At 40.5% G+C, this 22,974-nt stretch overlaps 1 protein-coding gene across 1 annotated transcript; it reads left to right on the top strand.

The window, feature by feature from the left end:
• Positions 1-6,278: 6,278 nt before the first annotated feature.
• Positions 6,279-22,877, top strand: slc4a1a (solute carrier family 4 member 1a (Diego blood group)). Its single transcript, XM_083780134.1, has 21 exons — positions 6,279-6,466; positions 7,812-7,894; positions 8,343-8,398; positions 9,662-9,765; positions 10,164-10,210; positions 10,687-10,852; positions 10,956-11,091; positions 11,383-11,467; positions 11,574-11,616; positions 11,714-11,898; positions 12,745-12,952; positions 13,381-13,584; positions 13,893-14,041; positions 14,605-14,799; positions 14,968-15,195; positions 15,781-15,870; positions 16,408-16,574; positions 20,665-20,906; positions 21,231-21,400; positions 21,609-21,782; positions 22,533-22,877. Exons 2-21 carry the CDS (start codon positions 7,871-7,873, stop codon positions 22,587-22,589), a joined length of 2,730 nt encoding a protein of 909 aa, XP_083636260.1. The 5' UTR covers positions 6,279-6,466; positions 7,812-7,870; the 3' UTR covers positions 22,590-22,877.
• Positions 22,878-22,974: the final 97 nt, after the last annotated feature.

Here is a 22,974-nt window from a genome sequence, read left to right on the forward strand (position 1 = left end):
CAGTGCAACTGTACATGTACGCATGTACTGTGTGGCATTCTCATGATATCCATTGAATTTAATCCTGAAAGGGCTTATTATAACATTATTATTGCATAACTCTTCTAACCGCAGATCTTTTATAAACTCATTCAAATGCCATAAATATTATCTGGCTGCATGGTCTGTCTTGTTTTTATGTGTTCCGGCATGGGTACACTAGGGGGAGCCAACCTCAACCCATTCTATCTTCCTCAGGACAGTGTCTTTGGAATGAAAAATCTAATGCATGATCTTGTGCACTTTTTGCTGTATCAAATAAGTCCAAAATAGGCTATAATTAATGTAAAAGGTATGTGACCATGGCATCAAAGTGAAGATCTGATCTTACTTTACTGAAAATGTGTATTCTCACAATTTACAGAATGAAGTGTCTTCAAGTAAATTGTTGAATTAACTGAATTCAAAATAGATTAAGCCATATTTATCATAATAGCTAATAGACAGGTGGCTGCTTCATAATCATCAGGTTTGGTGAATTGAAATGCAAATACAGTAGGCTACAGTAATAGTATGTCTCTGTGACTAGGTGGGTCTTTGACATGCATTCTGGTAACCGATGATAATTCATGCCAGCCTGCTTGCTCTGACGCTGATAGAGGACATCTGCGCAGACCTGCTGATTTGGAGCCACGGTCCTTCATTTAAAGAATGTGATATTTACTAGCTATGGTTTAAAATGTGTTCCACGCCCAGATTGGACAGTCTGGAAATTCTGGCAGATGTCAGAAGGGCTGGCCAGTCATGGGGCCGGGGCTGAGCCAAACGAAAAGAAGAAGTGATAAATAAGACATGGTAGCTGTCTTTAAGCTGTCTTTGGGCCTGTGAAGACCACAAATGCCAGGGCTGATTTTCTGTGCCAGTCCGTGCCCTGTCCACCCAGACAAGCATCAACTGGTCAAATTTAGAAGTCACCCTGATGAGCATCTGCTAAATGCTTAAATTGATACTTGATTTTTATTTTAAATATGCTGTAGTGATGCTGAACTTGAACTTTCTTATTCATATCTGTTAACTGAGTTTACATATGGTTGTACAGAAGTTTTTCTCATTCATGTATTTCAGTAATGGCATCCTATTGTTACACTGTGTGTAACATTCTTAACTGAATATATCTACAAAAGGGAGAAGATGCAGACCAACTTCAAAACACCCTGCCAGGATCTCTGTTCCTCTATGGAAGTTTAGGAAAGAACAGCAGAAGTGTCAATGAATGGATAATGTTGTTACTTTCCGGCACATTTCAGACTCACGTGATGCAATTTAACATTTGATTTTCCTATGACTACTTCTAGTTAAGCCGGTAACACATTTACACTGTAATGTACACTGTACTGTACAAGCCCTCCTCCCTGGCCTGTGTGTGTGCGCGTGCGTGCGTTCTTGCGTGCAATGTAATGGCTGCTAAAAACTCAGCTTCCCATCATGCACCTGTGCACAGTGTGAAGCTCAACACATCGCTGTGCATGGGAGTGGCTGCACCACTCAAAAACAATAATGGTAAAGTATTTGATGCTGTTTCGTTTCAGAATTAGATACAGGTGATCAGTCAGAATAACTTTGTATTGATTTGCAGTGACTCTTGTGTTGACAAGTGGACCCAACTTTGCCAGGAACATTCTCTGCACAGCATAACGGAGCCACCACCCCCCTCGCTGTCGGGATCAAGCGTTCAGGCAAAAGGAAAGGAAAGGTACTAACTATGTTTACCCAAGGTAACTGGACTAAGCTCAAGAACTTGTTTACAGCCAGGCCCTGCTCATAGAACATTTCATGGTAGGGGTTCAATGCCTTGTCAAAGGGCACTTCAGCGGTGGTAATTTTTTAACGTGCCGGTCCGGGGATACGAACTAGCGCCCTTCCGATATCAAGACCGCTCCGCAAACCGTTCGTCCACCGCTGCCCCTATGCCTGTACCATTCCCTTGGTATACTGTATGTTGCACACTATGGTTGCACATGCACTTGAGAATATGGTGAAGGATGACTCAGTATGGTTGCATTGCAACCATACTATTACATTCCTCTCTATGTACAGTAGTTGTCATTGGACTCTTCTAATTTTACATTTCCTGATTATTATTTATTACCTTTATGGTGAGAAGCCTACTTGTTGTATTTCACACAACAGTACCGGCTACTCAAGTAGGCTTAATAAATCCCATTTTGGCGAACTGAAAGAGCTCTCGCACTGTGCACTAAACACTCAAACACCAACTTTATACACTTGATGCAGATCTAATATGTAGGGTTTGTAGGCCATCACAATCACACTGGCGCCGGTAGGCGTGACAGCCTACTGTGACGTCAGCCTTGCAAGGCCTTTTGACATTCTCAGTCACCTGAGGAAGATTTGCTTATTTATTTATACAGGAGAAAATCCCATTGAGATAAAAAAAAAAATCTCTTTAACGAGGAAGCCCTGTTCACACTAATGCATGAGCAATGAGCATCAAGATCTTTGAACGTGTGCTTTTGACCAAAATGTCTATTTATGGAATATTTCCCTTCTATTTTAATGCAGATTTAATTAGTCACTGTTCCTTCGAGCAGTCTTTCTGACTGAAGCTCCTGCAAACCCGTGCCCCCAATAACAAGCCCTCTTTTATAGTCTTTAGGATCTTTTTCTTTTTGCATCTTGATCTAAAATCTATATCCTTGACCCATGTACTAGAGCATTATAGGATGTTATCATGCAGTCCACATGTAGAAGATGCACTTATGTTTCTCCAGTCAGTTATTCAGGTTTTTCCTTAGGTATACCTCTCAATTCCCCCAATTTATTGACTGGTTTTTAAGTGCCTCTGAAATGTTGGAAATTGGAACTTTGTTGAGACGTGCACCACTAGGGTGGACTCTGACAACTGGGAGTGTCTACATATTACAACAGATAATGCCAATAAGTACTTCACTGAAACACATGGACAGAGTAGATAGCTCCCACAAATTGCCGATATCACATCTATGCTATAGTGCGTTTAGTTTGGGCCAAATGCTCTACACACTACCCCGCCAAGTCACTCACTCACTCATTCATATCTTTACACTGCCTGTTTTTTCCCCATTAAGTCAAACAAGAGTGCTCATAGCCAGGGTTCGACTTCGAATTGTGATCGGTATCCAGAATGCTCGCCCTCATTTTCCTTTCGCCAAACCTCACGCAGACCGCTCGGTGGGGTAGTTCTTGTATTCTTGTATTTGTTTTTACTGAGAATAAAGTTAGAAATACGTTTTAAGGTTAGGCATAGTTTTTCCACGATTACGTTTAGGAATAGGGTTAGGTTTTGGCACCGTTTTACATGAGGTTTAGGTTAGGAATAAGGTTAGGTTTAACAGTTTAAGCATAGCTTACTTATGTTACGTTTAGGAATACCAGGCTGAGCAGTCCTGCCGGCTGTACGCCCGGGGTGAGGCAAGCTTTCCAGTATTCTTGTGATCTACAAACTCAAATTCATTGCACCATGATGCGTTGTGAGCTTGTAGATCTTAGCAAATTTTTACTTGAATCATGTCAATAAATATTAAGCATAGAATATGAGACAGTTTCAAACATTTCCACAAAATAAAGGCATACTGTATGTTTAAGTCGGTCTGACCAGGAGCAGAGACAACATATCCCCATCGGTAATACATTGAATTATATCAAAAGCAGAAGCATGGATTCCACCGCATCCCCCTAGGAAATAGAACCTTCATTATACAACAAATACAACTGTCTTTAACTAAAATGGAATATTTTAACCCACAAAGAATGAATCAATGCACATTTCTCACAACTCAAAGACATGGCGAGAGAAATAGTCAAAGCTGCACTAACTTTCCTCTTCTTCTACCCCCTAGTGTTTATCAATGATAAATTGAATCTTGACCATCAGCTCAAAAAAAGTGCCAGGTCCTGTGTTTGGGTGAGACATGACCTTTGACACAATCTAAAATTCAATAGAAGAGCATATAGACAAAATTCAACCACCCCAATTGTATAAGTTATGTTATAACTTATACAGTTGAGCACAGTTCTCTGTGCTCAAAGTGCAATTAAAAATCTTTTTTATTAATTGCACTTTGATCACAGAGCACTTTATGAGCATGATAAAATAAAAGGAAAAATGTTTCCCTAAGTCTCAGTCTATAGAAGTTTTGACTTCATTTGTTATACAGTGTTCTGTTAATGTTTTTGAGACCACCGCTCCTGTAGTTAAGTTTGAAAAAAAGGACGAAGAAAGACAGTTTTCTCAGTGCTTCAGTGTCACCTTTCTTACCCAGATATATAGGCTACACAAATATTTGAGGTTCAGTGTCTTGCTCAAAGGTACTTTGACAGCATTAACAGTTGCCTGTCACTGTGCGATTAATAGTCGAGGACATTTAGGACGGTAGTCGATATTACAGAACTGAATCATGATAATAATAATAATAATAATAAGCTTTATTTATATAGCACCTTTCATACAGGGTTGCGAGATAAACTGAATCATATTAGATGAATTGCACTCTTTTTGCACAGTTTTTCGTTAGACTATGAAGTATTTATTTATTCTATTTGCCTTTTAAAGAGTATGGTAGGATATAACAGTAGGATTGTATGTCTTGTATGTCTTTGTCTTGCGTGTATTTTATGTCATTTTTTAAAAGATATTTTTGGGGCTTATTGCCTTTATTGATAGATCACAGTAGGTAGACAGTAAACGGGGAGAGAGGTGGGGGCGGGGGTGGGGGACACGGGACACGCAGCAAAGGTCGTCAGGATCGGGACTCGAACCCGCGACCCGCTAGGCCGGCTCGGTCCTTTATGTCTTTTTTTAAATGCTGACCCTGGGAGTGCCAAAATGTCTTATGCAAATAGCAAATAAAGTAAAACAAAAAAGGCTATTAAAAAATACAAAAAAGGCTTAAACTATCTGAGCTGCTCCAATGTCTATCCCTTCTTTGTCAAATAAAGTTTTTTCTATTCCATTAACAGGCAATATAAATGTGTAACTGCTACACACCACTTGCCTGCACTCTGTGCAGAGAATGGAACCAGCAATCAGTCAGCCTGTGTGCCTCCAGGTATTGTAACGCCAAGCTGTACTATCATTAATAAACACTACAGGATTCTGTCCTTAGCCCCTCTTTTCATCAAATCTCTTTGACAAAATGTATGCTGATCTGAAAGATCACAGCACATTGTGTATTGATGCTTTGTGAGTTTGTACTGTTGGTTGTTCACCTATTGGGATTTGGGGCATACTCAGAACAGGGATGCTATGGTTCAAGTATTAAAGAGACACTTCTTGTTTTTATAAGCTCTTTCCAAATGGTTCCTAGAAGCTGATTTGCTATTTCACTTTCTGTATGATGACAAAAATGTAAAAAGACCCACCAAAAACTTAAAGGAGGTGCTGGAGTTACAAAGGGAAAATGAGAAAAATAAAGGGAAGCTCCGCACACTCAGATCTGCGCACAATCGACGTATTTATTTTGCAAGTTTTCGGTCTACTGACCATCAGGCTTCACTTTCTGTATGATGAAAATATGTGTTGACTATACAATGAATGCAGATGTTCTGGAGTTAGTTCTTTCATTTCAGCATCCCCTTTATGAGATAAATAGTCTTTCTACCACATAGGCAGAATCTATGAGATGGCCTTTATTAATATGGTTTATGGTAATTTTATATCATAAACTATATTCGTAGTTAACAGCTCAAACACAATACATTTACTGTCAACAATTCTGTGTAAATGCATGCAAATGTGAGTTTGTCCTGTCCCTCTAGTTGATGTCCCAGAGTAGACTCCAAGGTCATGAATTTCTTGGGCAATGAAGAAGATGATCAGCCCGAATGATGCCTGGTGATGCCACATGCTGTAGAGTCAACACAAATAAGCTGTTGCGTAAAATGTGTTTATCAAACCTTCTCAAGAGGATCAGTAGGGGGGGATTCCCTGCATCATTGAAAAGGGAATCCCCGATATGCAGACATGACGCAGCAGGTCAAGATGCTCTCCGCCTGATATGTTCCCCCCTTGTCTGGCCTCCTCTACTTTTGAGACCCCCCAGAGTCAAGATGAGGTGGAGTGAACCCCATTGGTCCATACAGGTCAGTATGCCTGACAGGCTGTCCCAGCTTGGCGTTGCCCCAAGTTGAAGGGGCGTAGGGGTGGAGGGTTGGGATATCCCTGCATCAAGGTGCCAGAGGTAGATATGGCTGTTTGTGCCTTATCTTTCTCGTCCCCCAAGGGCGCCCAGGCGAATGGAGAGTTGTCGAGTGCAGGCCTTTCAGGTCGACGTAGTTTCATATGGGTGTTCCCTCTGCTGGCATTCGTTCTCTGTACTCATCTTCATCGGTTTTTTGGTCACTCAATCGCTTGGCCGTGACTACGTTTACAGCGCAGCGATCGTCCTGTCCCCAGCGCTGCAGACCAGGTGGGAGTACCTGCATGCAGGTAAGGGGGGTGTGGCCTTCTGTGGTCATGGGGTTATTGGCACTTAATGGCCTAGAAGGGTCAAATTAGTTGGGTGGAGCACAGGTGAAACACAATGGACAATTTGAATTGCTCCTGGCTTACTCATGGTGTCTTGCTAATTAAAGTTTACAGTACGTCTACAAGCTGAGGGCAGAAATTCAGGTCCCTTTTTTCCAACAAGTTGGTCAATTTCCATAAGAAAACGTTCAATATGTTATTGAAAAAGTATATTTCTGTAAAAGATATTTAGATATATAGGCTGAAGGGGATTCAGAGCATTAATGGTAGTTGATGTTGATGATTCTACAAATGTATGTCTATCTATTCTGCATCTAAAGCTTGTTATGATTTAACAGCAAATAAATTCCTTATCTTTCCATCTTGTCATTATAATAATATTGTGTAATTTGCTATGGTTTTGTTTGTTGGCTTATTGTTATCGTAAGGGACTATTCCATACAATTTGACATAAATTGTAATATTCATTCCACTTTCTTCTGGAAAATATCAAGCCAATTAAATTAAAACAATCCCTTGCATGTAATAATGCAGTATGCTGCCAGCTATGCTGTTCAATTGATATTCATTTAATAATTTGTGCTCCAAGAATTATATTATAGTGAATGAGCAGTGCTCATTCTATGCGCATTTCTATATACTGTAGATTATAGCTTAATATGTGTATCTTATTTGTATTTCAAATAGTGGCCTCTCTGTAATAATGTTGTCACCGTAGTGTATGATAGAAGTAGCACAGTGTTCTGTAACAAATAGGGAGTAACCAATAGATAAGAAAATATATGTCGGCTGTTTCACTACATAAGGTACAGTACTGTAGGACACATGCTGTAGTCTCAACGGCTGTCTTACTATCTGCCATCAGCCATGGTCCTGAGCTCACCAGACAGCGTCTGTCACAATAGATTGCAGAAAATGTTAGGGCTGGGCGATATGGACCCAAATAGCACAACATGTTTGACTAAATAACAGTTGACAATCATTTATATATAATTACCGGTAGTAAATTATGGCCAATCTAAACACATCGTGTATAGCATCGTGTAGTTGAAAAGTGTTTTATTGTTATTTAAAGTATCTTCTTGGATGTTTTCCAGTAATATTGTTAATCCAAACAAGATGCTGTACATCCCAAGTATTCATGTACACAGAAACTTGTGCCACAAGTGTTGGCTTCATATAGATGTTACTGAGGCTCATATTGAGCCTCATCTTTGTCACAATTGCAAGCATATCTCAAATTGTATTTGAATCTCATATGAGGAGATATATATTTGTGTTCATGATTGTTGTTTTATTGCTACAGGGAATGCTCGGCCGTTGCTGAGAATTTATGGGAAGACGATACACATCTGAAACACACCAATGGAAAACAATCTGTCTTTTGGGGTCAGCCTAACCTTTTTCCACACTTGTTAAGGGAGCATTTTTGTCAACCGTATCTCCATAAATTAAGTTATAATTCTTACTATACAACTCCCTCTACTTTGTGTCTCAGAGGTGGGCTGTGGATAACTAGAACATTCATTAGACATTATTGGTGGGGATTTCAATTAAGTTCCAGGGTTTTTTTCCCTGGAATATTATAGTACGTAGACATAAATGGGACCATCTTAGTAAGCATTAATATGGACTGATATGCAGAGATAAGGTTGGATTTCCTTTAAAGATTATGATGTAATGGTGACTTAATGCCTTGGGTATTGTATTGGTATTACAATGGACTGTGGGAGAGTTTAGTATGTGTGTAGTAAATTGTTTTTCCACATCACCATTGCCTTTTCAATCCCTGCAAGCTCTCTTCCATTAATTATTCTTTGTCTTTAATCTAAACTAGGGCAGTGACTCATCATATGAAGACAATGAGTCAGCCTTCCCTTCTCCATTAAGACTGTAAGTTCCTTAGAGGTTTTTCTTCTAACTGTAAAAAAAGAAGTGATAGGAGATAGTTAAGTAGTCAAATCCTGCCCTCCTCTGGCCATGGATAGAACAGCACCCTTATCTTTGCAAAAACCAAACTTGAGGAGCCTCAAATGAGTGCTCCCTTTTAGTAGAGGACCAGGCTAAGATATGTATTCACTTCATTTAGGAGAAAATATCTCAACTGTGGCTAATATGACCGCCGCGAACAACTTGGGAACTATGGCTAATTCTCTATCTGGGACGAAATACCTGAAAATGACCACACCCTATTTAAAATGACCGCTAGTTGAAACATGTCTCTAACTTCTAAACCGTTGGAGCTACAGATTTTCTGAGATGCTCAAAATGTTCAGAATACTCATGTTTGAATACTCAATAGACCATATGCACATGGCGGTCATCTTTCCACAAGTTAATGGCAGGGTGGAAACTAGCCACAATTTGCCAATGACCGCCCATACATCCAAACTGACATAGTCCAATCTAATTGTATTACATTATGTCAAACTCACCAACATTGCAGCTGTATGAAAAGCGAGAAATTCCTTGCAGGTGATTTTTTTCCTAAGTATTGGAGTTTGGAAGCGCTCATTGAATAATCACTCAACGGTCCTGTGTACCACCTGTTTTGAATTTGCACATAATGCAGGAGGCAGCAGGACGCTGCGTTACTGAAAGGGAGCGCTTCCAAACTCAAGGGGTTTCTTGACATAAAGTGGCTCACAACATGTCTATGTTGGATCTTTATGAAACAAACACTTTGCAGATAGAAAGAGCATCATTCAAGCTTTTTGTACAGCTGCAATGTTGGTGAGTTTGACATAATTTAATACAATTAGATAGGACTTTGTCGGTTTAGATGTATGGGCGGTCATATTAGCCAAGAACAGTTGAGATATTCTCTCCTAAATGAAGTGCATACATATCTTAGCCTGGTCCTAGACTATTTTGAATATCCTGGAAGATAGCAAGCTGCAGTGCAGACCCATACCCTGCCTCACTTGAACACCACATCACAATAGCAATTATATTATATGATTTTCCTCCAAAAACATCCCCCCCCCCCCCCTGTCAGGACTGAGTTGCGTCGCTTCGTAAGCAGAAAGACAAGCTCCTGGCATCTTGTCCGTAAAATCTGGTGAGACATTGAGAGGCGTTGCAGGGCAGAACCCCTGCTCTACTTAGCCTTATCGTTCAGTTTATACCACTGTTCTGTATCCTCCTCCCCACCAGGACTCCACCAGGCCACCGAGACAGCTATGACCTGGAGCAGAGGAGGGCGGATGAGGGGGTTGTGGTGCCCTTCGAGACCATGGTCCTCCCCGCTTCCTCAGCGGGTAAGCTGCTCTGATGCAGTACTTCTCATAGTGAGATCCGGGGTCCTTGAGGGGTCAGATCAGTTTAACAACTTTTACCATGTGTATCGGATATTTGAAAATAACGAACTCACAACATGAGTTGCAATGAGTTTGTAGATCTGCTATTTTTTGTTAACAAAATTGAAAGATTTTGAATAGTCTTTGAACATTTTAGCACAAATCTTGTATGGGTGTCCCAAGGCACAAACAGTAAATGTGGGGATCTGTGTGATGAAAATGTTTGAGAATCACTGCTCTGATCATCACCCTCCCCAGTACAAGCAGGGGATTTCATCTGTCTCCCGACATGCATAATTGTTCATCATGCAAAGGTTGTGATTTCAAAGGTTAATTGCATTTTTATCTGGACATTTCAGCCTTCCGGAACCTGAACACCAACGCCAACACAAGAGGGGATGCTCAAGTAGGTCTACCATCTTTCTTTACTATCTACAGGTACCAACTGTAATCTAACCACACACAGCTTTCAGCTTGAAAGTGTATTTAATTTAGTTGTAGGCCAACCTTTGTTAACCGTAAAGTCCTCTGTGTTAATTTGAAAGTGTAAAAATAAAAATGTACTCATAAAATTCTAACTCTAACTCTGTTAGTTTTCATTCAAACTGTATGGTAGAGTATGTTAATGTAATATAATTTATACAAATGTGGATTTAGTCTCCCTGCTCTTTTGAGACATTTAGACGTCTGTGTCTGGTTTAACATGACTGGTTGACAACAATGACAAGTGGTGTACAGACTGACAATTTTTCCCCTGAGCAAGCTCTATTAGCTCAGGAATAAGTGACGAGTTTGGCACTTGGTGCAAGAAACCTGGGTTTTCATCTGGGTTAGAACATCATCATCACAATCATTTTGTCTAACGTTGCTGTGTTATGGCAGGCCTATGTAGAGTTGAATGAGCTCCAGGGTAGCACCTGGCAGGAGACCGGCCGCTGGGTTGGCTATGAGGAGAACTTAGACCCAACTAGCGGACAATGGAGCACCGCGCACGTCTCCTACCTCACCTTCAAGAGTCTCCTGCAGCTCCGCAAGATCATGAGCACAGGTACTGTACACAGGCAGACCCTCAGCTAAATGCATCAGATGTGAAAACGCAGAGCTGACACGTTTATGCAAATTTTGTTGTCCATTGTGACTGTTATATTTAGGTGTTATCCTCCTGGACCTGAATGCCAGCTCACTGTCTGCTGTGGCTGAGAAGGTCGTGGATGAACTGCTGAGCAAAGACGAAATACGTGCCGGTGATCGAGATTCTGTACTGAGGGCTCTGCTGATGAGACGCAGGTATCACTCATGCGGTATACAATGTAGTTTTACATACACTCTCACGTAGCCTGATCTAGTGATGGATACCTACAGACTGTCTATTACACACTCACAATGTGTGACAGTGAGTGATCATGCAATAGACTCGCCCATCACTACATGCTACATAGAGCTTCTCACTCACAGCATCCTGTCACAATGACAAGCTACACAGGTTGCAGTTGCACGTAAAAGTCATTAAATGATACAGTTGTGTATTCTATTTATTTTGTAATCTCACGCTCTCTCTCTCTCTCTTTGTCCTTCCAGTCAATCTGACCAAGGTACTGAAGGAGGGCAGATCGGGACTGAACCAGGAGACATTGAGATGCAAACCTTTTCGGTCACCAAGAGGGTATAGTGCATTTTCAGTTATCCTGCTATATGCCCAATAAGCATCGCTTTCATCTGTTATGAACATCTCATAACTCACACTCTGTTGACTGCCCACTGTTTTGCAGAGAGACTACTCTGACAGAGTGGAGGGCTCCATCGTTCTCTCAGGTAAGTGCATGACATTTCAGACGTGAAAGTGGGTCTCTTTATATTATTATCATTATTGTGTACAGTATATTGAGCTATTGTTTTCATTTTCTCACAGGCGTCCTGGACACATTGCAGAAGCCAGCGGTAGCCTTCGTCAGGCTGAGTGACTCCGTAGTGATGCAGTCTGCCCTCGAGGCTCCCGTGCCCGTTCGCTTCATCTTCGTCCTGGTGGGACCCAGTCAGAGTGGGCTGGATTACCACGAGGGTGGCCGCGCCATGGGCGCCCTGATGGCCGACTGGGTGAGAGACAGTGGAGACAGTGGAGACAGTGGAGAGGGAGAAATGTGATGACACTATAGCCGTTGACTAGTTTGTCGTCCTGAATCGGGCTGTCACAATCATGACATTTTGCTTGACGAATAATTGTCATCAAAAATAATTGCGTATATAATAACTTTGTCATTGAACATCAAAACATCAAATTACTTTTGTGTTCGACTTTTATGGGTTATAAACACAGATCGCTCAGGATCAGATATGTCAACTAACTTAAATAAACAAAGAAATGACTGAAATGATCATTCATTACCAATACTCAAAATAAATAGTAATAGGTTATATTTTATCATTTAAAAACATTTGTAGAAATAGCTGATCTAAGTAAGTAAGTAAGTAAGTAAGTAATTAGTACTGGTTGATCTACATTGTAGATCAACCAGTACTAATTACTTACTTACTTACTTATTCTACAAGCCTACAAGCTCACAGTGAGCTTGTAGATCTGCTAATATGTCTACTACAGTATATATATATTTTTTTTAATTATGTTTTTTTTTTTCAATGTGGAAACGATTATGACAATATTTCAAATTGCCATTATCTCAAATGATTGCGATTATGTGTAATGATTGTGACAGGCCTATACCTGAGAAGAGCTAAACCCATTTTGGGCCGGGAACCCCTTTTGGTGTTAGCATTATGTTATGCTTTAGCTATTGAAAAATAGCAGATCTACAAGCTTGTAGGTCTGCTATTTTTGAAAAATCGAAGAACGACTAACATAGAAAACTGTCGGGATGTAGAAGACATTTTTAGAATCTGATCTCAGGTCAGAATGGGTTCCAACTAAAACCTTCTGTCTTGCAGGTGTTTGGTCTGGAGGCGTACCTGGCGCAGACGGGACAGGACGTGACCAACGCCATTGCTGACTTCATGGACTGCAGCATCGTCATCCCCCCCACTGAGATCCAAGACCAGGCCATGCTGGCGCCGGTCATCGACTTCCAGCGGAAGCTGCTCCGCGACAGACTCCGCCCATGTGACAATCGGCTCGCCTTCGGTGACAGGGCCAAGGGTCAGTCTTACATGCAGTTCTCGCATCTTCAATTTGAGCTGAATTTAAGTCTCCTCTCATATCCTTTCATATGCTGTATCTTGAGTTTGTATATTGTTGTTTTTACATAATTAAAAGTGAAATATTAAAAACATAATGACTCTTTAAGCATTTTGCATAATCTTAATTATCTACAACTTCATTGTGTGTGCGAAAGTAGAAAATTAGCCAATCTGCTATTTTCACTACTTTTGGAACATTTTGAAATGCCAGGTTGAAAGTTATGCAGGTTGAAAGACTTACAAGCCTGACGGCGACGATAAAAAGAAAGACACATTGTATAGCAGTAGACCTACTAAAAATGTTAACGTTGTTAACATTTTTCATCATTTTTCGACCTACTAAAAATGTTAATGTTAATTGTTAATGTTGGTTTCCTTGTTGACCAGCTGTGAAAGCCCCAGAGGAGCCCAGAGAGGATCCACTTGCTCGTACAGGTTATCCTTTTGGTGGGATGGTGAGAGACCTGAAGCGTCGTTACCGTCACTACCTCAGTGATTACACAGACGCCCTGAACCCTCAGGTTATGGCCGCCGTCATCTTCATCTACTTTGCTGCCCTGTCCCCTGCTGTCACCTTCGGAGGACTTCTGGGTAAGCACTTGAATACGCAACTATAACTTTGCCAGCGCTTCTTTTCTTTAGGCACGCATTCACGCAACATTCATGACTCTTAAATTATTATGCACATCGGCCACTTTTTAATGCACTTTATTCTACTTCTATGCTCTAATTCTCCATCTATCTTTTTAACTGCATTGATGGACCTGCACAATTATGTAATGTGATGTGACAGTAAAGTTCGATTCTGATACTCGGATACATCTAGTTGTGTAACAGTATTTAATATGATAGAGAATTATTAAGTGTGTGCATAATTCCTCATTTGTCTGACCCTATAGCTGATAAAACAAAAAGCTGGATGGGGGTGTCAGAGCTTATGGTATCGACCAGCATCCAGGGAATCATCTTCAGTTTGATTGCTGCCCAACCTCTGCTAGTCATTGGTTTCTCTGGACCACTGCTTGTGTTTGAGGAGGCTTTTTTCCAAGTACGCACAATTCACATTTCTAGACTGGCGTGTCCACTTTAGCCGTAAAAGCCATATAATGTGATAAACATTGTCTGATGTTACGTTATCCTCCTTGGCTGATTAAAATGTAAAAATGTCCCTAAAGCCGAAGGCAAGGAAGGGAGAGATTATGATTAGTGTCAGTCTCAGCCGATACACGTTGGTCACCTGTGTTTTTTTTAAACTCCTTGCTATGGATTAATAAAATATAAAAACAGAACTACATTGGACCTACGCCTTCTTTTTCCCACTGTGATCCTACAAAGTATATGGACTTAGAATTCTTGTCCTGAAACGTAACCCTTTCCAAAGAGCGCCTGTTGTCAGTTTGATATAATTACCGACCAACACAGCGCTTCTTCATGTATTATCTGATCAGCCTATTATATATATAATTAGGCAAGACTATATATAGTCTTGCCTAATTAATGAATTCCACACTGACTACGTCAATATATAGACTGCATTTCTACCTGTGTTTGTTACTATTTAATGGTTTTTCAGTGACATTGATTCTTGCCTTTGTTTCTTCTATGTTATAGTTCTGCGAGAGTCAAGGCATTGAGTACATAGTGGGTCGAGTCTGGGTCGGAATGTGGCTAATCGTGATTGTGATATTAATCGTGGCCGTGGAGGGAAGCTTCATGGTCCGATACATCTCTCGCTTCACCCAGGAAATATTCTCAATCCTCATCTCGCTCATCTTCATCTTCGAGACCTTCAGTAAACTCGGAAAGGTCTCCACACCCATTTTCCCATTCCATTTAAATGACACCAAAAGTTTTATATTCATAATTTTATACACAGTAAAACAAAAAAATCATATGGTGTTTCTGTTTGCCTTTTCCTTTTGGACGTTGTGCTTTACCTCTCAGGCAATCATATTTGCTTTTCTTCTTTCACAGATTTTCAAAACCCATCCGTTGATGTGGAAATATGACGAGATAAATACCACAGAACCGCTAGTAACATTCATCACAAAGACCGTCGCAGATGGCAATGGAACTATGGATGTAAAAGTCCCCATAGAATTCCCCAACACTGCCCTGCTGTCTATGTGCCTTATGTTTGGTTGTTTCACCATTGCATACGCACTACGTATATTCAAGCAGGGTCACTTCCTTCCTGACTCCGTAAGTCCATACATTTGACAATTTTGTATACGCATAGTTGTTTTTGTTGCTGTCGTTTTTTACTTGAAATGGTCCCCCAGGTTAGCCTAGTTTCACTGCAGTGCCTTATCTTCTAGAGAAAATATAAATAAAAGGAAGACGTGAAGTCTAATAATGGCGTGGCCTCCCGGTCCAATCTTTAGCCATCGATTGTAAGTTATGAGTGCAGTTTGGGAACGAAGCAGCACAAAACAATACAATGTTCAGTGGTGAAGCGGCACTATAAAGGCTGGCTGCTTGTGTGGTGTCCTAGTGTGGTGATATTCATCATAAAGTACGCTCTGTGCATACAAACTTATAGACAAGCCTTTTTTTAAATGCCTTGGCCTATGGCCAGGCAATAGACTGGACCCTATACTTAACCATATAATAAACAAATGAAAAAGCACCTACACTGACAGAAACTGTTGCAATATCATTATTTTGCTCATTATAACTGAAAAGGAAATGAATACTGATTTTGTTTTTGAGAATACTACAGTGCAAAAGCATCCTAAGTAATTTGCATGAATGCTAACCAGTGACTCTTTTGGTCTGTTTTTCAAGCTCCGTAGCTTGATTGGAGATTTTGGAGTCCCCATCGCTATTTTCTTAATGGCCGCTGTGGATATGAGTGTTGACGAAGCCTACACTCAGGTAAATTCTTTGCTCTTAAAAAAGAAGTAGTATATTTGAGTAGCTAAGATAATATGAAATCTGAAATGTTGCTTGATCTTACTGTTTATTATTGGTGCTTTTCTTTATTTCTTTGTTATTGTTTATTATTGCTGCTAGATCATTTTACTCTTGTGTACTCGTATATAAGATAATAGATCTTGAATATTGAATTTTAAGAGATCATTTGACCACAAACTCACACCGCTTTAATCACTGAGAGATTTATTTATTTTATTTATTTGTCTATCAGATGAGCCATACCATCTGCACATTCAAATATTAAATACAGATTTGGTTCATTGAATCCACTTGAAACTGTAGAAACTGTGTGTGTGTGTGTGTGTGTGTGTGTGTGTGTGTGTGTGTGTGTGTGTGTGTGTGTGTGTGTGTGTGTGTGTGTGTGTGTGTGTGTGTGTGTGTGTGTGTGTGTGTGTGTGTGTGTGTGTGTGTGTGTGTGTGTGTGTGTGTGCGTGTGTGCGTACGTGCGTGCGTGCGTGTGCGTGCGTGCTCTTGTAGAAACTGGTCGTGCCGAAAGGTATTGAGGTGTCCAATCCTGCCGTCAGAGGCTGGTTCATCAGCCCCATGGGACTACACAAAGAATTCCCTATCTGGATGATGCCAGCATGCTGTGTACCAGCCCTACTAGTCTTCATCCTCATCTTCCTCGAGTCCCAGATCACTACGTGAGTGACATTCTGCATGTTGGCATATGTGTCCTGACATAGGCTACATGCAATATGTTTGTGGTGTTGTGAGTCCTGCTCATGTATTGTGTACAGTGTACAAAGAGGCTCTACGCACACCAAAGTCCTTGTGGCGGTGCCGGCACACGGGAGAAAACTGTAGAGGAGATCTTGAAAAAACAAGAAGGTGGCCGCACACACCAATAGCCAGAGTGCCAATATTTATTAGGACAGCAGGTAAGACAGAATTGCATCATTCCCTGATGAAGGCTTAACCGCCGAAACGTTGGATGCCATTTTGTCTTTCCTGCTGTCCTAATAAATATTGGCACTCTGGCTATTGGTGTGTGCGGCCACCTTCTTGTTTTTTCAAGATCTCCTCTACATGTATTGTGTACATGCATTTATTGCATATTTGTGTCTCACAGTGTTAATATAAAAAAATAAAGGTGAAATGTAGTGTTTTTAAATGAACGTTTGCATATTAACAGCAGAACTTTTTCCAGTCACTAGTGGTGCACTACTACTATTTAAAATACAGCTCTGCAGTGTCACAAACATGCAATTCTCCAATGATTCAGGATTTCAATTCAAATATAGCTAAAAGAAATAGCTGATCTACAAGCTCGGTTATTAACAGTAATATAATATGCAATGTGGCCCTCTGGAGTGAGTGTGGAAATATAGTGGCCCTCTCCATTGTCAAAGTTGCCCATCCCCTTAATGAATTCAAGTTTATTTTAGTTATGCCAAAGAGTCAAGCACTGACAACAATCAGGGGTATTGTCAATGCTTACATTTGATAACTGATATGAACATGCTTCTAGAAAGCCTGGTGTTTCAATCACTGCACAGGTTGAGGTTCACAACATTTCTACTGTTATTTCAATTAGAGTGTCCAACACAAGGAGTGGTCTGCAGAGAGAATGCCGTTTGGTTACTGTACCTCACAGGCATCACAGCCCCCAAAAATGTGATAACAAGCTTAACCTTGCCTTGTTTAACATCAGGTCACTAACAAATAAGTCCTCCTCTGTAAATGATATAATCTGTAAAGAGAAGCTAGATATAATCTTTCTAACAGAGACATGGCTTGGCTCGGATGGAGCTGTTCTCCTAGCGCCAGCCTGTTCCGCAAACTACAGTTTCATTCACTCTGTTCGCGAAGCTAAGAAAGGAGGTGGACTGGCAATATTTTTTTCAGACACGTTAAAATTCAAGGCTCTGACCCTTGGCAGCTTTACATCCTTTGAATACCAGGCCACTATACTACATGGTCAATCCTCTATGCCAATGATTAGCATTTATCGCCCGCCAAAATGCAGTAAAGCAATATTTCTAACAGAAATATCAGAACTTTTATCTATCTGCTCCACTAACTATGACAGAACTCTTATCTCAGGTGATGCTACAGATGCTGTGGCTATGGGTTTCTTAGAGTTATTGCACTCCTTTGAGTTTATCCAACATGTTGTTGGGCCTACACATAAACATGGGCACACTCTGGACCTGGTGATTTCTAGAGGGCTGAACATCACTGTGGAAAGGACTATTGAAAGGCCTGAGCTATCAGACCACTATTTGCTGTGTTTTAATATGACTGTCTCTGATCTAGAGAAAAACATCACTGAATATACCATAAAAAAGCGTTTTTTTAGCTCTTCTGCAGCCGACGAGTTCTCTCGTCATCTGGGCCCCCCCCCTGCCCGATACTCCCCCAGTGAATGATATGGTTCAAAATTTTAATCTTAAACTAGAGTCAGCTCTTGATATAGTGGCTCCTTTGAAAACAAAAAAGAAACATAACACCAGAGTAACACCCTGGATAAATGAGCATACACGCTCACTGAAGCAAGAATGTCGTAGAGCTGAGCGAGCTTGGAGAAAAAACAAACTCACCATCCACCTAGAGATTCTTTAAAAAGTCAACAGTCGCCTATAACAAAGCCTTGCGTCTAGCAAGGCAGGCATATTTCTCTGGCATTATTAATGAGAACAAGAAAAATGCCAGAGTCCTATTCTCTACCATTGAACGACTTTTAACCCCCCCCCAGTCCTACAAGCAGTCATTCCCGGCCTCTAAAGCTAAGTGTAATGAGTTTGCATGCTTTTTTGACAACAACATTTTTAACATTAGAGCTGATATTATGAATGGTGCTGCTGCTAGCGCAAACCTTCAAACAGCAGCTAATGGTCCCAGGGTAGATCTCTCCAGGGGGAGCCTATTATCGTTCTGCGCAATTGATGAAGACGAACTCCGCAAAACCATATCACAGATGACATCATCCTCCTGTTCATTGGATACAATTCCCACCACCTTTCTCAAAGAGGTCTTAGACAGTGTGATTGGAGATATCCTAAAAATTGTAAACCGCTCTCTAGAATCAGGCGTCTTCCCAGACTCACTGAAGACTGCTGTAGTTAGGCCCCTACTCAAGAAACACAATCTTGATCCCACTGTTTTGGGTAACTATCGACCCATTTCAAATCTACCCTTTCTGGGCAAGGTTTTAGAAAAATGCATCTTCCATCAATTGGATGTGTTTCTACAGAACAATAATGTCCACAACAAATTCCAACCTGGCTTTAGGAAAGTTCACAGCACGGAAACAGCACTTGTAAAAGTAATGAATGATCTTAGGGTGTCTGCTGACAAGAAACATGTATCCGTTCTCTTACTTCTCGATCTAACGGCTGCATTTGACACGATTGATCATTCAATTTTAATACAGCGTCTGGAGCACTGGATAGGTCTGTCTGGTACGGCCCTGTCCTGGTTTTCCTCCTACCTATCAAACAGAAGTTACTTTGTCAATCTAGCCGAGTTTGACTCAGACAAACACGACATCAGTTCTGGTATTCCACAGGGCTCGATTCTTGGCCCTCTGCTTTTCTCCTTGTACATACTGCCATTGGGCGAACTCATTACCAATCACGGAGTCAATTTTCATTTCTATGCTGATGATACCCAAATATATCTCTCTGTGGCTCCAGATGATCCCTGTGCTTTAGAACCGCTGTTGACCTGTCTGTCTAGCATCAAATGTTGGATGAGTGAGAACTTTCTCAAGCTAAATGAGGATAAGACAGAAGTTCTCATAATCGGTTCTAGTGAGCAGAAAGAATCAATAATAAGCAGACTTGGCAACCTGACTGTAGAAAGTAACAGTACAGTAAAGAACCTGGGGGTTATTATTGATTCTGAATTGAATTTTGATTGTTTTTAGGATTGATTTTAAAATTATTTTACTTGTCTATAAAGCTCTCAATGGTCTCGCACCTTCCTACCTACATGACTGCCTGCCTAAATATGTCCCAAACCGCCCCCTAAGGTCTTCCACTGCTGGCCTGCTCGCTTTGCCTAAAAAAATGGCAACTAAAAAATACGGGGAAGCAGCTTTTTGCTTCTATGGGCCGTCGGCATGGAACAAGCTCCCACTGTACCTTCGTCAGGCAGCCTCTGTAGACATTTTTAAAGCTCAGCTCAAGACCCACTTCTACAACATTGATTTTAATTGATTTTTTATTTTTTATTTTTTGTTATTCATGTCCTCACTGTATTGCATTACTGCTTGTTGCCTTGCTTTTCTTTTATTCTCCATTGTTCTGTAAAGCACTTTGAGCTGCATTTCATGTCATGAAAGGTGCTATTGCTATACAAATAAAGTTTTATTATTATTATTATTATTATTATATCAAATAAATGTACTCACTATTAATTACATTAACTGCAGCTGTTTACCCTGCTTGACACATGTGAAGAGGGTCTTTAATTGCTTGACACATGTGAAGAGGGTCTTTAATACGCTACATAGAAATGTCTATTTGTATGTCTCTAAATGTTTGTATGTCTTTAAATGTTTTGATGAATTGAACAATGTGGACCCTGTTGTAAACAAGTGTAATGCTTAATTGGGTCGTCCACTCACAGTTGACAGTCTTTGTATTGAGTTTGTGCTTAGAATGTACTGTAAATTCTACAAACTGTTAATAAATATTTCAATCAATCAATCAAAACTCACTCACGCACTCACTCACTCACTCACTCACTCACTCTGTTTAACTCCTGACTGTCTTTGTGGACTTCCAGGCTGATTGTGAGCAAGCCTGAGAAGAAGATGCTCAAGGGAACTGGATTCCATTGGGACCTGCTCATCCTAGTCACTATGGGTGGCATCTTCTCTATTTTTGGAATGCCCTGGCTGAGTGCTGCCACTGTGCGTTCTGTCACCCACGCCAACGCCCTCACGGTCATGGCCACGGCCCCGAAAACGGGGGTTGAGAAGGTGATTGAGCAACGGATTAGTGGCTTGCTCGTGGCCGTCCTGGTTGGTAAGTGCTGCCATCTACTGTACTGGTAGAGACACTACAGAATGTCAAGTTGGAGCTATTTCTCTTTTTTATTGATCAATTGTCATTTCGTTCAAGGAAGATAATCCAGTTTAAACACATAACAGACACGTTATGTTACATACAAGATGACATGTCACACTCACCAATGCACACACCCGGACCCCCACACACACACCCACACACAAGACGGGTCACAGAAATACCAATGTTGCGATTAAGGCCTATACATCCAGTTTGCTGTGCAATTACTCACAGTAAAGCAAAATGCCTTTGTTAAGCAATCATTTTCTATGCAACTTCCAGGTGTATCCATTTTCATGGAACCCATACTGAAGATGATTCCAATGACCGCCCTGTTTGGAATTTTCCTCTACATGGGTGTCACCTCCCTCAATGGAATCCAGATGTGGGACAGGATACTTCTATTTTTTGTACCAAAGAAATACCATCCTTCAGCTGCCTATGCCACCAGGGTATTCAACACTCTTCACAACTTCAGAATGTTGCTAGACCTTTTGAGAGAGATTTTGTTTTAATATATATTGAATGCATTGCATTCGTGATGCGGTGTAGTTTTACACAAAATCAAATGGTGCAATATTCAGTATGTAAATAATTAAGAGTCCATGTATTAAATTAACACATGCATTCATTCCCACTTTCCTCTACTGCTTTTTCAAGGTGTCGACAATGCGGATGCATCTCTTCACTCTGATTCAGCTGCTGTGCCTCGGTCTCCTTTGGGCCGTGAAGATGAGCAACTTCTCTCTGGCACTGCCATTTGTTCTCATTATGACCATACCTCTGCGTATGCTCATGACGGGCAAGCTCTTCAGTCAAATGGAGATGAAATGTGTAAGTTACAGTCTGGTGCTGTGTGGCACTCACTCAGATACGCTCTTTATTGGAGTTTGAGATTTCTTAGTTATTGTTTTATTTGAATTTCCATATACTGTACTGTGTGCGTGTGTCTATAATTCTATATATATATATATAGAGAGAGAGAGAGAGAGAGAGAGACATTTATAGTTTGCGGACCATTTTTATGGGTCGTGAGTAAATTTACAATTTTCTTGTGCAAGTGATGACATTTTTACCATAGAGCCTGCCTGCTTGCTCAGGGTTCTCATTGAATCTTGACTATCAGGTCAAAATTTGTGTCAGATCCTGGGTCTACAGTAGGTGAGACATGACTAAATGATTAGACAATCTAAATGAAGAGCAGGGGGACTGTATACCATTCAACCATTCAGATTGAAAAAAAGAAAATCAATCAAATCAATAAAAGATTTGTAAAAGAATAAAAAGAAAAAAGAGAGAAAAAGAAAAGAAAAGTCACACTTTTTTAACTGTGAAAATAGCCTATCTACAAGCTCACAACGCCTTGCATCACAATGCATTCTGAGTTTACAGATTAGCTATTTTCAAAAATGGGGGGTCTTGAGCTGAGAGGTTTGGGAGCCACTGCTGTAGTGTGAAGATTCAGTAACTTTTTACATTATGGGTAGGACATTACAAAACCTGCAGAGATGTCTAGAAATCAGCATGCTAACATATCTGGCGATGTGTGTTTCTTTATTGTAATTGGATGTAATTTGTTTCTAGCTGGACGCCGATGATGCCAACGTGAAATTTGATGATGAAGAAGGGGCAGATGTGTAGCCTATAACGCATTGCCATGTACACACCACCATTCACCAATAATCATATGAACTCGAATCCTATTTACCAGTGAGTAATTTGAAAATTGGATATGATGTGCCTTCAGAAATAACAGTGGGAAATATATTTGTAACCATGTCCCTTTAGTATTTTTCTTATTTCAGTGGCAATACCACTCAATTTAAGAACAGATGATATATTACTGTGGTCAGACAAAAGTTCTACCAAAGCTTGTAATCAACCTTGAATATAATCCTCATGTTACTAAGACAATCTTTGCAATTTTTTTTTTTTTAAGAGACTAAGGGCCGATTCATACTCTTATTTTAGAGCCGAATAAAAGTCGGTTCGGCTCTGTAGAGCCTACAATGTGACGTCATTTGAG

The sequence above is a fragment of the Protomyctophum parallelum genome (assembly GCF_964188405.1).
Source record: "Protomyctophum parallelum genome assembly, chromosome: 13".
Lineage (NCBI taxonomy): Eukaryota > Metazoa > Chordata > Actinopteri > Myctophiformes > Myctophidae > Protomyctophum > Protomyctophum parallelum.